General features: G+C 39.5%; 2 protein-coding genes and 1 long non-coding RNA gene across 9 annotated transcripts in view; 2 read left to right on the top strand and 1 right to left on the bottom strand.

The window, feature by feature from the left end:
- Positions 1 to 595: 595 nt before the first annotated feature.
- On the top strand, positions 596 to 2964 carry nat8 (N-acetyltransferase 8). The gene is made up of 2 exons (XM_086275437.1): positions 596 to 752; positions 1920 to 2964. Exon 2 carries the CDS (start codon positions 1931 to 1933, stop codon positions 2591 to 2593), a length of 663 nt encoding a protein of 220 aa, XP_086131563.1. The 5' UTR covers positions 596 to 752; positions 1920 to 1930; the 3' UTR covers positions 2594 to 2964.
- Positions 2965 to 5523: 2559 nt separating this feature from the next.
- Positions 5524 to 7639, bottom strand: LOC147306801 (uncharacterized). The gene is made up of 2 exons (XR_015126516.1): positions 7159 to 7639; positions 5524 to 5729 (listed from the first exon to the last, which is right to left on the bottom strand). It is a non-coding gene; the product is annotated as an uncharacterized LOC147306801 (long non-coding RNA).
- Positions 7640 to 8521: 882 nt separating this feature from the next.
- The window catches only part of LOC147306800 (dynactin subunit 1-like), a 30537-nt gene continuing 21629 nt past the window's right edge, over positions 8522 to 17429 (top strand). For 2 of the 7 annotated variants that reach the window (XM_086276032.1, XM_086276029.1), the window contains exons 1-3: positions 8522 to 8923; positions 14150 to 14401; positions 15777 to 15855. In XM_086276032.1, the coding sequence (XP_086132158.1) occupies positions 8891 to 8923; positions 14150 to 14401; positions 15777 to 15855 (364 nt within the window). In that variant the 5' untranslated portion in view covers positions 8522 to 8890. The remainder of the gene's footprint in view (positions 8924 to 14149; positions 14402 to 15776; positions 15856 to 17429) is intronic. The other 5 variants (XM_086276035.1, XM_086276034.1, XM_086276036.1 and 2 more) reach the window with 3 other exon arrangements.

Genomic DNA, 17429 nt, shown 5'->3' with positions numbered 1-17429 from the left:
AGTTAAAGCATTCAAATATTTTCAGAAATGAAATAAAAAGTGATTATCGTAATATGTGTGACACTTTAAAAAATAAATTACTTTGCAATGAAAAATTTTAAAAATGGTTTCTATATACAGACTATGAAATCATGAAATGTACAAAAAAATGCTGATTACATAAGTATATGTGTATCTGAGGATATAAACAGTGATTGAGCAGAAGAATACTGCATATTAGGGCTATACATAGTTGATGTGTGAGGACATCTTAATTTTTTAACTCATGAAGGTGAGTCTTCAAAACAATACTCTTAAGCAGTAACATGTATATGCAGTGTACTTCTGAATCTGCAATACAACTTACACATCACAGAGAAGGCTAGGGATACTATTTATCCTTGTAATGTAGTGAAGTTGTTTGGAAACGTAGCAGGAAACCTGGCAGTGCACCACTGCAAAACTGTGATATTACAATGATATTGCAAGTAAAGATTTAAACTTTACCCAACATTATCTCCATATCTGGAACAATATCTCCAAAAAGGCTGTAGCAACAGCCTAAAACAGTAACAGTAAAAATACATTAATACATTAAATGCATTAATATCAACCCTAAAACACTTTCACGCCAGCTTTCAAAGTTCTTCCGACGATCCCTGAATGTAGCACGGTAGACATGAGGAAGTAGTTTAGGAGCCAAGCGAAATGAAGGGCTTTTGACTTGGGTAAACTGAATTTACACTCCACTTTCAAGGACTGGCATAAAACAGGTAAGTCGCATTTATTTTGTGGTTTTTGTGAGTCATAAAATATCAGAGCAAACTGCAGTCCAATCCTCAGCGCCTTTGTGAGGTTAGCACTGATGCTAGCTTCTGTTGGCTAATCTGGATTGTTTATTCACCTTTTCTGAAAGGACACGACGAGTTTAATATGTGAACGTGTCCCGTCTAATATCTGGTCAAATAGCGGACAGTTAGCATTACTAAAGCTTATTTCGGTTTTGGGCTAACTCATGTGATGTGCCTTCAGGTGTGTTTAACGGACATTTCGATCAGAGATGAAACTGTTTAATTTTTAAAATAGCTTCCAACTCCAGCCATACCGTGTTTGTTTATTTATGTTTACACTGTTTATTCTGGTGCATACTTTACGAGTCATTTAAGCCAGCAGGGTTTTCTTAATCTTTGTGATGGTCGACATTTTCGCTTATATTTGGAAATAGACTACAGTCAACAGGATTTATAAAGGGGTTGCATATGAAATAAAGAAGAAACCTGTTCTGCAAGTGTCTTAATGACTCTGTTATTGTACTCACATTACAATAAATCAAGCCATCCGATGGAGGATTTCATTATTATTAACATTTATTTCGAGAATAAAGTCAAAATGTGGAGATTGCATTTGTTGTTTCAAGTGCCACGGCTGTTTTACCCTGTACAATATGCCTTGTGCAGAAGAGTTGGTGAAACAACGTGATCAGCTGTGTCTTAAAAAAGAGGTAACGGAACAGGGCATTTGCATCACGGGTGTGCGACCGATAAATCTGCAACAGCTGTGTGATGCTGTCGTGTCAACATGGACCAAAGAAGAAGAATTAAGGGAATTCTAAAGGCAAATCGGTGTCTAACCCGATACCAGAAAGGTGTACCTAATAAAGCAGATGTTGAGTGTATTATCTCACTGAAATATATTGGTGTCTGTATTTTTAGGTTATAATTTCTGCAAAGACAAAATATATTTTTCTGGAAATTGAATTGCATTCAAGTGTTGATGATTAGATGTCTTTACTACCACTAATTACTACAGAAAATGATTGTTTTCGCCTGAGATAAAGAAAGCTTTTGTCAGAGTGAAAAAAGTGATTTTGTATTGCAGATTTGTTTGATCCCTGCTTGTATTTTGACATCTCTCATGTCTTTACCTCTGTGATTGAAAAGCTGAACGAGCCATGGACAACATTCAGATCCGGAAGTTTAATGATGAAGATGCTGATGTTGTGAAGGAGCTCTTCACCTTGGGGATGAGTGAGCACGTGCCTTCATCCTTTGTGCACGTTCTGAAGCAGCCGCTGACCCAGATGGTCCTCATGTGCATGTTCTGCGCTCTCCTGACCAGCTCTAAGTCCTTCTTGCTTCCCGTCTTGGCCGTCACCTTCTGCCTGGCTGGAGCCCGGCAGATGGTCGTCTACATGTTCAACAAATACATCGAATCCACGCTCAGAAAGGACCTCAACAACATCAGTGAGACCTACCTGAAAGGGAAAGACTCATGCTTTTGGGTGGCTGATAGCGATGGCCGGGTAGTGGGTTCGGTGGCTTGTCTTCCTGCTGAGGATGCTCCTGGTTGCTTGAAGCTGAAACGCATGTCGGTCCGCCGCAGTCACCGCGGGATGGGCATTGCAAAGGCTCTGTGTCGTACAGTGGCTGAATTTACTCGCGACAGGGGTTACGGAGCTGTAATACTGCAGACTTCTGTGGTGCAGACAGATGCTCAGAAGCTGTACGAGCACATGGGCTACAAAAAGATAAGAGAGTTTGTCGTTCCAGAGTTTCTTGGCAAAATCCTAAACTTCACCCTGCTTGAGTACAGACTTGATTTACAGCAGGACTGAAGAATGGACTGAATCAGATATAAACACTGACAACCATTTCAGGGCAGCAGTACAACACATTTATCTAGTTCCTCCACTCTGTGTTTTCCCAGCATGTATTTGATTGAGGCAGAAACACTCTGGACAGGTCGGGCATGGGGGGTTGAGATGGGGGCGTGTTTACTCAACACTTGTAGAGCTGGTCCAGTTGTGTTTTCTCCTGTTTCAAACACACACAAGATCGTTACTGTTTTATTTGTGTGTAAAATAGTTGGTTCCACAAAATGTTAAAGTAGAAAAACTCAGCTTTTGTTAAGGGTTTTGTGTTGATTTGTCATTTTATTTAACTTCTACATGATTTTAACAATAAATGTATACATCTGAACACAAAAGCTGCAATCACTTTTGCAGTGTTATTTCAAATCTGTTGTTTTTGCTCAGTTTGTGATGCATTGATCCAATACAGGAGATCACTAGAGGCCCTTTTAGTAACTTAGCCACAACAATCTCTGGTGTCATTAAAATATTCATAATAGTTTGGTTATAAATTTCTCTCACTGTACTTTTCTGTGTTCATAATTCTATTAATTTGGACAAGATCTTTAACATCACCAGATGTTAGCTAGGTCCAAACAATGAGAGAGCCTCCACTGTTTTTAACAGATGGCTCTACACTCTCACTGTTGCATGTCTCTCCTTACCTCCTCAATATATGTATTGAAACATTTTCTAATTTGGAATAATCTCTCCATCATCTCCTTCGACCTGTTACCACTGATTTTCAGTCCAGTTCTTATATCATTTGCCATACCTTATCCTTGACAGCCACTTTTCCACTGGTCAGGTACAAAGACTAGAGATGGACCGATCCGATATTACGTATCGGCATCGGTCCGATACTGACCTAAATTACTGGATCGGATATCGGAGAAAAATAAAAAATGTAATCCGATCCATTAAATATCACGAAAGCACCTCACAAAACTTGCAACACGCCGTAACTCACCTCAGAACGTTAGCACGTCGGAGCAGTATGCATCAGGTGATAGAGCGGCTGTGGCATGCGGGACCTGTCGGTGGTCTGGATAGCATGTGGAGCTTCGCTAGCAACCCGGCATTTCATCTCCGACAAAGTTATCCCCGAGAGAAGTAAAGCAAGTGTGTAAGTCCATCTCTGAATGTTTGTAAAGCATTCCTGCGTTAAGCTTACCAAACGATATATGGAGCGACTGCTTCTTCTGGCTGCTACTTCAATCATGAAACTGCTTAATGATCAGCTGATCGGCTTTTCTGTCGCGAGTCCGTCTCTCTGGTTTGTTTTTGGCCCACTTTGCACCAGAAAGAGGAAACCAGCGGCTGAACAACAGCAGCACGTTTAAGCTTGATAAGCTGTTGTTAGAATTTATTTATTATTACTTTCTACTCGAGGATCTTTTTCTACGTAGCTGACGGCTGGTAACTATGCAGGGGCGGATCTAGCAAAGTTTAGCCAGGGGGGCCGATAGGGCATGAACAGGGAAAAGGGGGCACAAAGACATACTTTTCTTTCTTATTCTCATTTAAAATGTCTAGCTTTTAATAAATAATTATCCGAATCTTACACCCAAAGTTTTAATTTGATGTAAAATGAATAGAAGTCCATTACTGTATATAGTGACTATTAAGTCTAATATATATACCCTAGTAAGCTATAGTACTTTTTCCTTTGGGAAGGTACCATCTGTGCAGTCTGCAATTTTGTTGAAGAAAGATGTTGAATCTATTTAATATTTCTTGAAAAATAATTGATTTCTGTGCATTTTTTTTCACACTGCATCAAATTAAGGTTGATTACGTTGATTAAGCATCATGAGGTGGAGTGTGAGGGGTGGTTCCCTATTTTTTATTTATTTATTTTTGTTGTTGCTGGGAGTTGGAACCCTATTAGTTAGGTTGCTTAATATTTACGCTAAGTACTCTTTAAAATACCAGAATAGGGAGGATGGTGTAGGTTTAAGTTTATTAGATTGATCAGTATTGCTGAACTATGAAATATTTTTTTTTTGCATACAGGTATAACAGAATAGCTTTAGTGTAGTTGTTGTTTTAAACTTGAGTATGAACTTATACAAAATGCAGCAAGATATTTAAAAAAAAACAGTTTTGTTGATTAAAAAACATTATATTGGATTCATATCGGTATCGGCAGATATCCAAATTTATGATATCGGTATCGGTATCGGACATAAAAAAGTGGTATCGTGCCATCTCTAACAAAGACTGGACTGAAAATACACGAAAAAGCAGTCAATGCCGACAGAAAACTTTAAAAGAACTTTAGAAACCTTGAAGAAGTATTCCTCAAGGCCCTCTTAAAAATGTTAAGATAGTCTGGCTGCTTGGAGTAAAATATAGATAAGTGAGGGGTAGCTTAGGACTTTTGCACAGTGGTGTGTAATGTTACAATGCATGCACTACTTCTGTTTTATCCAGAAATACACTCATATATGTACAAATCACTTAATACCTCTATGCATGGAAAACTACCTGAAGTCATCTTTATTTCTATGGTCCTCTGAGCAGAGTGTTGAGACTATAGATTGTACTGCTGGAGGCCCAAAAAGGAAGCTGACAGCTGTTCAGCCCAACAGTGTCTACTGTGGGCCAGGGGGAGGTTGTGGCTGCAGGGTGAAGAACCCAAACAGATATTTTGGGTCACTGCTTTGGTTTGAGTTTATTTTACATGCTATATGCCTCGCTGTAAATGACTACCACCTCAATGATGCTCACCTGTGTCAGGTTGTTGTTTTATTCCTTAAAAAAATAATTAAAGCTGTGAAGAGTATTTTTGTTTCATTTAAAATTTATACTTAAATTGTGATATAAGGTACTTTTGTACTTGCCTGTAATCAGGAAATAAGTACAAAATAATGCCACGATAAATAGCACAAAAATGACAGAAAAAAGCAAAATTTAAATTAAAAAGTTATTTCATTTTTTATTGATATAGCCTCAGTCTGTATGTGTTTAAACCGTGTCATCTTTGTGCTGCTGAGCTCGTTTAAATACTTGAGTTTTCATCGGGCCCCTGAGTTTGTGTCAGGCGGGCTGAGTCAGGCAGCAGCTCGGCCACCTCGAAGCGGATGTGTCCGGCCAGACCTCCATGGATGGATGTAGCCTGTCAGGGACGAAGCGGAGCAGTTAGCCGGATATTTTGACGTAAGCAGGTAGGTATTAGTGCATATTTATCATCTGACCGTCGGGGTTTTAACTCAGAATACACACACACACACCTGTCTTAAACTATAAGCTTGTGGGGTTTCTTAATATTATCTCTTGGATATTATTATTTTTATTCATTTATTGAAATTGCCAAACGAAGCTAACGAACGTTGCTGCTAGCAGCTGATCAGGGAGTGTCTGCCTGACAGCTGACAGCACCAAATGTGAGCGTTAAAATTAAGGTTTAGTATTAGTTACAGCTGTTAAAATTAAATGTTCTCACATTAAAACGACTAATAATGAAGAACATGGCAAGTGTAATGAGCCTTGCTTGCTATTAAGGCGGCTGTGTCGATATCCAATCCTAAAGGGATGATTATTCTCGGTTAAATTAAATAATCTTCTAATCCAGATTGTTTTTCTTAATTTGTCATCCAGTTTGGTTAATCTGTCGGGAGAAAATGTCCTGTAGGGCTTCAGCCACACCCATGCTGTGATTTATTGTGATTACCAGCAGAAGCAATACGCAGAAATGTATATAGTTATTATTTTAATGTGTAGTAGTATCTTAATTCTTTCCCAGTAATACATGTATAAATAAGATATCATTGTATGTCCCGATTATTGCAGCAGAATTTCAGCCTTCAGTAGATTTTATACACACTAGATGGCACCAGATTACATATGTAAACATATGGTACAGACTATAGACATGCACACTATAAATACTTTATACCAGTTTATACTAAGGGTGCTTTGTGTTTTATGCACTCAAATCCTAATTGAATGCATACAGGGTTGAAGTGCTGGCTTTACACAACTATTCAACTGATGACCTACTTTTCTTTTATGCATTGCTCAGTGATGAGACCATCCTGAATATCATTGACATGCAAGCATTACAGGCTGTAATTCCCCCAGTATTCTCCAGCAATTAGACACATTTAAAAACATTGTTTGAAAAAAGGTTTGCATGGTCACATCTGCTGTTTTAATCTCACTTCAAATAAACTTGAGTGACACTGCTCAACTACACTGATTACAATTTAAATGTATAATTCAGTGACTCAAGTAAGTCCATTAATTATGTTTGTTATTCACATAAAGATTAATAAACCAAGCTAAAAATAATCACAGTAACCTCAATATTTCCTGACCTAAAATGAACAAATTATTTATTCAATTTATTTCAGTTAGTTTCTTTTCTTTAACGTAGTGTCTCCTTTTAAAAATGGTCACCTCTAAAACTCTACCTGGATGATGCTGCAGTTTCTTTTTCAGTCGACCGTCAGCTGCTGTGTCCATATTGGCAAAATTTGTGTCATATAAGCCAAGCTTGTGCTAAATAAAAGCTGCCTTGGAGCAATAGTTATGCTCGTTTTTACCTTGTTGAGTGATATTGATTTGTTCCTCCCGGACAGACAGACAGAGGTGCAGTGTGGCTGTAATTTTCCTGCTTAAAATCCCAGAGTGTCACCTCTGTTCCTGCGTCCTTCCCGTTCGCTGGTCTGAGTGGGCTCAAAGCAGCAGCACCGCCTCTTTCTCAGTTTCTCTTCCATCATCTTCTATAAGGAGGACGAGCTTTGAATTAGACTGTCTGCTAGTCTTTAGAGAGATAAGAGGCTCCCCTTCTCTATTTCTTCCCACAAATGCCCAACACCCCCGTTTTTTGGTTCTGCCTCCATCATTTGCATAAAAGGGTGCAAAGACACTGCAGAGGTTTGTTTTGTCCCTAAACATCCCCAGCTATCCCCCAGCTGAAATATTAGTCTGTGGATTGCATATATGGCTGGTTTTTGTTGTTATCCTGGCCCATGTTTGTTGCTGAAGCTTAATATGTCCTGCATCATTTTGAAAGGAAAAATATTCTCCTCTTGAAGGCTTGGGTGCCAGCGTTTCTCATCAGCCTCTAAGCTGAAAGCTTTTACACAGAAACCCTGCAGCGCTTGCTTCCATTGCAAAGAGATGACAGCAGAGAAACAGAGATGACTGGGAGTTGAAAAGCTCCAGCCATGCAGTTAGCAGATAAAAGAACTAATCCTTGCTCTGTGATGGGCCACAGTTTTAGGCTGGACCCTAATGCAACCTCTGCTGCTTTTTGCTTACAATGTGCTGTGTTATGGAGCATCACCTGGACCTTTTGTGTTCAACCACAATGAAACAGCAGTTGATTAACTTGAACTGGTTCACCTCCCACTGGATGAAAAATGCTTAGCACCTGTTTTTTTCTTGACTTTCCCCCCCTCCCAGTTCTCACTCTAGCAGATGAAAGAAAGTGGAATGCTTTGTAATAAAAAAAAACACACAAAAAAACCCTGGAAATCCATTATAGGCTGCAGTGCAGCGAGAAATTAGGTTTAGTGTAATTTCAGCCTTTTCTTTTAATGTATTTACGACCCCGTATGTTTTTTCTTTTTCCATTCCCTGACTGATTAATCATAACTTGAGTCAATATTATTAATTTTTACCTTAAAAGTCTGTGTTGCCGAGGCTGAAAGTAGCCTTTGATCAGTGCACTCATGATAAGAAGTAAAAAACAAGCCTGAACCTCTGCATCATCCTAAACAATGAGGGCATGCACGGGAATAATAGCTGTCTATTTTGAGAAGTATGTCTGCAGGCTTTAGGACCCAGCAGCACTGTCTGGGCCTAAACCACCCTCCCTCCTGCAGAAGCCAGCTTAGACACAGCACAGTGCAGTGCTGCCCCTCAGCTGATGCGCTCACAGCAGACCCAGCTTGGCTTTATTTTTTTCCCCCGTCTTCATATCGCTGCTGTTCGCCTTTGGCACCTTTAATCAGAGGGCTGGATTGGCAGCATCCTCCCCAGCAGAGACTTCCTGATATGGTGAAAAAAGCTCCCGCAGACTTTGGCTTGTGGGCAGCAGAGAGGCGGGACGGTGGAGTTTTGGGAGCTCGGGCTGTACTGTGAGCAATAGGAGAGGGATGGTGTGATTCTGCAAGGAGACAGAGAGGAAGAGGGAGACGCTCCGGCAGCATCACTGAACCCCACTCCCCTCTCCTCGACCCCCTTCTGTCTGGCTGACGCTCTCCCCAATAACACGCTCTTTCAGTCAAGACTGGCAGTTTTGAGTGGGGGGCTCAGCAACCAGAAATCATGTCACACACTAGGAGGAATACGTACACCCGGGTGAGTGGATATATATATACGCTCAAGGTAGTTGAATGAACGGTCTGAGTGGCGTTTAAGTTTGTCCTGCTCAGCGGGCCATTGTTTCTGTAAGGTTTCTTTGATTTGTTTCACTCTGTCATCCCCTCCTTGTCAATTCCTGCCTTCAATAGGAGGGTTTCTAATCCATTTCACTGCTGCATTCCTCTGTCTGAATTGTCGCCTCTTTGTTCGGCTCAAATGCCCCTCTGGGGCAATATCAACATTGCTGCTGCGATGTTGAGAGCTCATACCTTTGCTATGACTTGACTCTGACGACCTGTGAACTAGTAGGTAGGTAGTTGGCTCGCTTTTTGTTATCAGCTAAACACACAATCCATGAGCCCAGAAGACTTCCTGTTTGTCATCCGTGTCTGAGTCAGGCGACTTTGCTGTCAATGGGAGGGATGACATCAGTGTGTGATCTTACATGTCAGCTTACTAAGCAAAAATAGCTCCTAGACTGTATGGATTTTAACTTATATGGAGGCGGTCTGTGGCAAGCACGCATATGACAGCTTTTCTTGCTTAAATACAACATCGTGCTGACAATCAGAAAGCTACATGCGTGTTTTTCATCTTATTTCAGCTTTAAAGTCAGTGCGAGCCTTGCATGTGTTGTAAGAGTAGAGTGGCACTAAATAATTCAGCACGCCCTCCTTGGGTCTTCTGCCTCCAGCACATGGCAAACGGTTCTAAGCAATGACTGAACATCGGTGAATACATCATTACAGACTCGTTAGCTTTCAAGTTTTCATTATGACTTCAAGTATAATCCCCTGATGGATGTGTGATTGCAGATTGTTGAGCTGTGTTGCCCTGTGAAGCCATGTAGACTGAAGTGATTTGACGCTTTAAGTAAAAGCTTCAAGGACTCAGCTGTGACGTAGAAACTGTGGAAGCATCATTTATTGCTCATGACTAGTTAAAATGTCTCGCTCCATGTTGGTCATGAATTATAAGAGGAGTTAATTCGACTTTAAACAATTAAGGGGATCCAGGCTTTGAATAAAAGCTGCCACTTAAGTGAATATCAGCAGTGACTGTCTGACTTTATGTGTGAGGAGCTATGGTTGTTTATAATAAAGATACATGTATGTAACTTTCATTCAGTGTGAGGTGAGTGCCTTTAAATCATTGAAACACCAACTTTATACTTAAATATGTTTTTCAAGCCAGGATTTTATGACCATTAAAATTCTTGGAGTGATTGTGCAAAGCGCTCCTTACTTTACAGCATTCCAATGTATACTATGCAAAGTTTCAGTGACCTTACATTAGGGTACTGATTGTCTAAGACCTTTAGGCATGTGGTTTAACCAGATTTTATGTTTTAATGTTTTCATGAATACTGAAACTCAAGAATAATGCACAATGTAGTGGAAGCTTCATGCTTTATGTGGAGCAGATGATCAGATTAGATTTTGAAGACCTAAAAGCTAACAAGTTCAAACTTATACCAAATATGTAGTACGGTAAGCCACATGTTTGAATAAAGGGGTTTCCTTGAACGCATGAAATTATAATCCAGTTAACAAAATGTGTGTCTTGGTCCATAAATCACATCAACTGTTTTTGAAGCTTTTGCTATCTGAAGAACAAATGGCAGTCCAGTGTACTTGTGTTGATTTCTTTTGAAGAGAGTAGACACCTGTTCATAATACGTTTTGCCTTTATTGAGGACCTTCACTGTAGACTTAGACGCCACTTTAATCACCATGCAGGCCAGAGAGGACATTAACTGAGGCTCACTAAAACAGGACTGGAAAACTTGTTCAGCTGGTGTTAACTGTTTGGACATTTTTGGAGCGAGTGTGTCACAGAAAACAAGAAGTAAAGTCAAATGTTTGAGGTTTATGTTTAGAACTAGAATGACCATAATGTACATTTGTGTTCAGAAATTTACATCGACTCATTGTGGACATACATGTCACAGGGCTTTGAATTATTTCTTTAAATTGTTCTTTTTGCAGAGTGGAATAATTGTACAGCATACATCTTCATTGACTTTAAAAGCAAGAACTGGGAACACAAGTTTAAATTTATTTTGGACTTTCTCTATTCCACACAGGGCAAAAAAAGTTACAACCACCTCCAGTTTGGTTAAATGTCCCTTAGCAGGTTGCACCTTGACCAGGTGCTTTGGCTGAATATTTGACAACATTTCTTGGAAAAATTGGTAGAGTTCATTTACATTTTAAACTGGTTTATTGCCTTCCTTTTGGGAAGGCTGTTCCAGAAACTTAATGTCAGCCTGCTTTTTTTAAATTCCAAACCAGTTTTGATGTGTGTTTGAGATGATTGTCCTGTTAGAATACTGTGTTCAAGTTTCAACCGTAGCTGTTGATTTGAGGTGAAGTTGAAGGATTTGGAGGTAGTCCTCTTCCTTCATTGTTCCATTCACTTTTTTCAGTGTACCAGTACCACTGTCAGCAGAACAGCCCCAGAGCATGATGCTACAGTTGGTACAGTGTACTTAGGTTTGAAAACCTCACCTTTACTCTTTCAAACATACCTTTTGTCGTGACCAAATAGTGCTGTCTTTGTTCTGTCTGACCAAAAAACCTTTCTCCAGAATTAGTTTGATTTATTAATGTGGGCAGCTACAAATTTAAATCAAGCTTAAAGGTGTTGATTTTACACAGGCCCAATGTGTAGTGGATTTGAAGCAGAGGTTTCTTTCTTGGGTGGCACAAAAGATGGCTCTTAGTCCATTGCAACGTGAAACTGGCTTCACTGTGGACAGTGACGCTGTCATGTTGTGCTGCGTGGAAGGCAGGAGATTGGACCCAAATGCAGGACTCGGAAAAGGTTAAACTAAAGTGCAGCATTTATTGCTGGACGAACTCTTCATGAATACAGGGCAAAAAAACAAGAACTCAAAGCACTAAGCATTACCTTGGAAACTGGAAAGCTAAGCTTTGAACGGAGAACTAGAAAACTATCGTAACACAGCGGTGAAGACACAACAGGGAAAGGGTACGACGTGACAACAAGCTGGGGATGACAGGGGTAATCAAGAACGGGAGACAGAAGGGAAACACAGCTGGGACTAATTCTGCAGGATAAGACAAGGGAAGCAACACAGAATACAGACACAGACTTTCAAAGTAAAACAGGAAGCACAACAACTGAACTTACAGACTCAGAGACCCGATACTGACACGGTACAGAGGGAACTTAGACAGGAGATGTGGGACCAGGGCAGGCACCGAGACACAGACTAGACACTAAACAGAGGGAGCACAGAAATCAAACCTAGGAACTAGCAAATCTTAATAAGAATTAATCAGAAACATAAGCAACTCTTAATCAAAACAAAAACACTGAGTCAGCAGTCCCAGGACCATGACAGATGCTGGTGTTCCTGTAGTTTTCAGCTCATGGCAGGCTTGAGCCTTGGTGGTTCCTGGGTTGATCCTAACCAATTTTCCCACAACTGATGATAACAGTTTAGGTCTTTTTCCAGACAAAGGCAGAGTGGTGACTCATCCAAATAACATCGGGATCATCAGGTCAAGCAATTGTACTCATTCTTCGATCTTCACTGAGTTTGTTCGACTTTAATACTGTGCCTATATGACTATTGGGCAGTCCAGTGAGATGCAGACAAAGCAAAACTATCAGTTCCTGTCAGTCATGATCGCTAACGACAAGTTAATAGGGCTTGGCATTATCAAGTTAAAAGACACAGACCTCTTTTTAGAACCTTCATCACCACTTGTTACCAGATTTGAGCGAGTTTATGTATATATTTAAGGCTGTATACTTTTCAACATGCGTAGATTACAGTTATTCCAAAATAAACTAGATAAAAAACTTGTGCACGCAACTCTTGTTTGTTAAAGTCAGTAAAGATGTACGATGTACTATCATTCCACTCTGAAAATGAACACTTCTAAGAAATCATTAAAAGCCCCAAATTAACATAACAGCACAGCTTCTTGCAGCAGTAGTGACAGCAGAGGATACAGTGTCTGTCGAAGAGTCTTCATGCTATAGGTGTTTTTCTGTTTTTGGTTAAACTTTCACAAAGGTTTTTGTGTAGTTTAACCTTTAAGTTAAACAGCAACACATAGACAGTGTGTGTTTAGCTGAAGCAGAGAATGATATCTGCTCCTCTCTGCACTGTTCTGCTGAGTCACCATCAATTCTAGGACATTGCTCTGTAAATTGGGTTATGCAGTATTATTTGATTACAAAATATTGTAGCTGAAGCCAATTTGAAAACGTTCTTGTGTGCATTTTGTTCTTCACACATCCAAATTGCATTGTGACGTCTCAGGTGTTTGTTGCCATGGAATTACCATAAAGTTTGCCTCCTCAGCTAGAAAGAAAGAGCAGTGCTGTTCAAGCGTGCACTGACATTTAGAGAGAGCAGCATCAGGATGAGGCCTGGTCCTCTGTCCCTCAAAGGTGAGCCACTGTGTCTCATAAAAGCACCCGCTGTTGTATCACCCAACCAACCCTAATCCCTGAGCTAATCGGTCTTTGCTACAGTCACACAGTGATTGAAAACAGCAACTTGACCAAAAATTACTATTAACATGTGCAATCATCTTGCAATATTGTTGCCTGTTAAGGTCGGCGACCACGCCTGTGACCACTCGCGGTCAGTTACTCTCTTCTAAGGGTCTTAGGTGCATCAGGAGTGCAAGAAAATAACAATAAGACTGAGTCAGTTTGCTGTCAGTCTGCTATCAGATTAAATTGGGTTAAGTTGGTAGTTACATGCAGTTGTTTGTTATAATGTGATGATTAACTGTGATAAATTGGGGAAAATCACAATTTCAAATTCATTTGAACTTTTTATTTTATTTTTATTTTTTAAAGAAATTCAGACGTTCCCTCACAAATTGTGACAGAGTTTCTGCATGACTATGATTTAACTGCAAAAGGACACAAGTGTTTGGCGACCTTACTTTTATATAGAAATATAACCAGAACACAACCAGTTCAGTCATCTTGACAATCTATTGAATGTGAAACATCAATTTTTTGCAAACCTTTGCCAACACAATGTGGAAAATGGTTCTTTCAAAGTAAACTAAACAGTAGCATTTAACATAAATACATTAACCTAAATCTAATGCTAAACATTAAATACCTCTTAATACCACTCAAACTAAATCACCTGTGATGTTGAGCTGATTATAAATGCCTGTTTTAACAGCCCAGGTCTGTGTTTTCTTTCCTCATCCCACCCAGACCACCAGCAGTGGCAGCAGCAGGATGAGCTCAGACGGGGGCGGGCGGCCCGTCAAAGTGGGCTCCCTGGTGGAGGTGATTGGGAAGGGGCAGCGTGGCACAGTGGCCTACATCGGGACCACCCTCTTTGCCTCTGGAAAATGGGTGGGGGTCATCCTGGATGAAGCCAAGGGCAAAAATGACGGCACCGTACAGGGAAAGCGTTACTTCACCTGTGAAGAGAATCATGGGATTTTTGTGAGACAGTCACAGGTAAATACAGGTGTATTAAGTAAATGTCTTTACCCCAGTTATTTTTTTTAACACATAAGAGATTTTGTTTTCCTTTTATGTGGCACAGTGTGCTGTGTGTGTGGGCTGATATTTTCCTTTATTGTCTTCTGTGGTGCTTTTGGTTTTTGTTGCTTCGGGGTCTTTGGTTATTCTTTTTGATCTGCAACAGCTCCGAGTTTCTCTCCCTCAAAATTCTGCATAATGTGACCATAATTCAACTATAAATCAGAACTCTCACAATGTATTCAGGCATCCCTTTATGACTCAGCTCAGCAAAATAACTCTGTTTTACACAATCAAAGGTTTGCAGGCATAGAAATAAAACAAATACAAACTGATGACTTCTTTTCTTGTGTTTGTTTATAATTTCCTTCAAAATATACATACACAGACCAGTTCCATGTTTGGGTTTAAATTTAAAAAATGTATTTATCCTGCAAAAGTCTTTCTGAAATATTATACTGGCTAAGGTTATGGACCTGTGATTATTACGATGGCTTACTTTACCTGTTTTATCCTTCATAAGTAGCGCTAAGAGAATAGGCCACACTGAGTCTGGCAATAAATAAATAAATCTGTTTGGGAGGAGCAAGTTTACAGTGAGGTTTATGTTAATCATATGACTGTAATCTACATCTCTAGGGTTGCCAACCTAATGTGGAACTGGACTGTTACTACTAAAAAGAAAAAGTCAAAAGATTGGAAGAAATGGTACCTGCAGGATATCTCTTATGTGCGGGCTCACAATAATAAACAGTCAGTGTAATGTAACTTGCAGTATTGTCATATCGGTCTTTGTGACTGTCAGTTTAATTCTATTTGTTTTAGTGCTGGGACAAGCACCATTTTACGGTAGCTTATTATGATCAAATTACACAAAGTTGTTGCAGTCATCAAATCAGAACGAGATGTCTACATTGCTGAATCCAAACACATCAATCACTCTTTGGCTGCTCGTCAAATCCATCCACTTCAGGGCTAAAAAATCATTACCAATTAATGTGATGGTGGTTGTACTTAAATGTTAGCAGAGAACAGTTTATACTTTGTGTGTTCTGTTACAGTTACCAGTAACTGTTAAAGCTTTTTACCTTTTGACTGTGCTGAAAAAAAGTGATACGAATTTAATGCTAAAAAGAAACATCAAACCTATGTAGAATTACACGTTTATGCATAAGATTCAGCTTTACTGTAGATTAGCAGTTGTGTCACTAATCCTCTTCAGCGTGTCTCCTGCTTGGCTTAAAAGGCTCGCTTGTGCCTCTTCTTCTCTGTCACCTCTTTCATTTAACAGCAGCACTCACAGTTGTGTTTTTGGAAGACATGACTAAACGTCTCTCTCCCGCTGTCTCAGATCCAGCTGGTAGATGATGGGGCAGACACAACGTCTCCTGAGACACCTGAGCCCGGCACTGGCAAGGTTCCCAAACGAGGTGAGAACGCACACACACATCCAGATGGTCATATTTGCAGGTCGTCTTTAGTATTCTGCTGGTACTGCTTTATCAGTAAAATAAAAAAAAATGCCCAAACACAGTAAAATCCAGTCTATCCTGTCCTTATAGAGCCTGATAGTAAGTGTGCATGCCATATTTGAAACCAATAAGCAGGGTTTATTCTCACCTGCTCTCCTGCTGTAGTTTAGATAGACAGCTGAAGATCTAAGATATAAAAGCACTTTGGTACATTTAGTATCTTATTACAGGGATGCTGCCTGGTTTTACTTATGTGATGAGTGAATAACAAGTAAAAATTGTGGATTTGAATCCCACGTACGGTAAGTTAGCCACCACCAGATGTCAAAATCTTTATCGGTGGTTGTTTTAAAGTGCTTTATAGATAAAGGTGATGATCATGCCACAGTTTAAACAATAGCTGTGTCTTTATTTAAGAGTACTTTGCTATATCTTGAGCCACCCCTCATATCTTTGTATTTGTCTTCTAAGGAGCCCGACTTTTTTGCAAATCTTTTGAGCAGTAGTTCTCCAAACTTCATTTCTCTGGCTGTTTTCAGAGGAATGTTTTTATATATTTATTTTTTTAAAGTCACGTAACACTGACCCGTAAATCGCTCAAGCATAAAAAAGGCACTTAACTTGTGTCTATGTCTCTACGCATTACAGATAACTTGGCACAGAACAAACTTTAAATTCCCATTTTATGCATGTTGTTACTAACAGCCTGTCACAAGAACATGTAATGTGCTCCACTTCTTGAATCTATATAAAATGTTAAAGATAACATAGTTTAACAGGCATAAAATTGATTTTTTTTGCACAAATAAGGTGATTTCGAAAGACTTATTAGCTGAAAACTTGGTGTGTAGCATGTCCTTAGAAAAATTAGGAAACTGGATAAATGAAGGACAAAAGAAGTGGCAGGTCTAAAAAACATAAAACGATCTACAGCAGATTAACATTACGAGGAAATATGTTATCATGTCATGTCTTATCAAGTGAGGGAATTATGAATGTGGATCCCAATGTGGATTTGAGATTTTAACACACATATATGTGGATAACACATTATTTTCTCCCCACTAAACTCGTGATGTTTCAGTGGTAAACACTTTTTTTGTGAGATTTTTGATGGACATCTGGGCCATGAAAAGGCAGATTAAATGAGACTGGACAGTTGATTCAGATGTAACCTGGCAACAAGACACTTTTTCATTTAAAGCAGTGACGCGAAGAAAAGGCCTTGAAACGCTGAGTGCTTCTGTAAATGCTGCTATGCACCAAAATGCAAAGGGAAAGATGAGCAGTAAGTGTAGCTGACAGGTATAAGTAATAACATTCAAAAGGCTCCAGTCTATTTAGGTGAGCTACTTTTTTTTACACCCCATAAATATATTTAAAAAATGTCTGTCTCTTGTTCTGGTACCTTTTTCAGTGAGTTTTATATCCACTCTGGCTTTACCGTTATCCATTCAATGTTATTGAATTCTTATAACATGCCTTCCCAAGTCTTCCCATATTACATCTTCATATCTTCAAATATATTCAGC

Source organism: Aulonocara sp. 'chitande type north' Nkhata Bay, linkage group LG19 (genome assembly GCF_057382095.1).
Source record: "Aulonocara sp. 'chitande type north' Nkhata Bay isolate Kocher_YH1m ecotype deep benthic linkage group LG19, A_spYH_male_GT1.1, whole genome shotgun sequence".
Lineage (NCBI taxonomy): Eukaryota > Metazoa > Chordata > Actinopteri > Cichliformes > Cichlidae > Aulonocara > Aulonocara sp. 'chitande type north' Nkhata Bay.
Note: the sequence above shows the minus strand (reverse complement) of the source record. Positions and strands in the feature narration are given on the sequence as shown.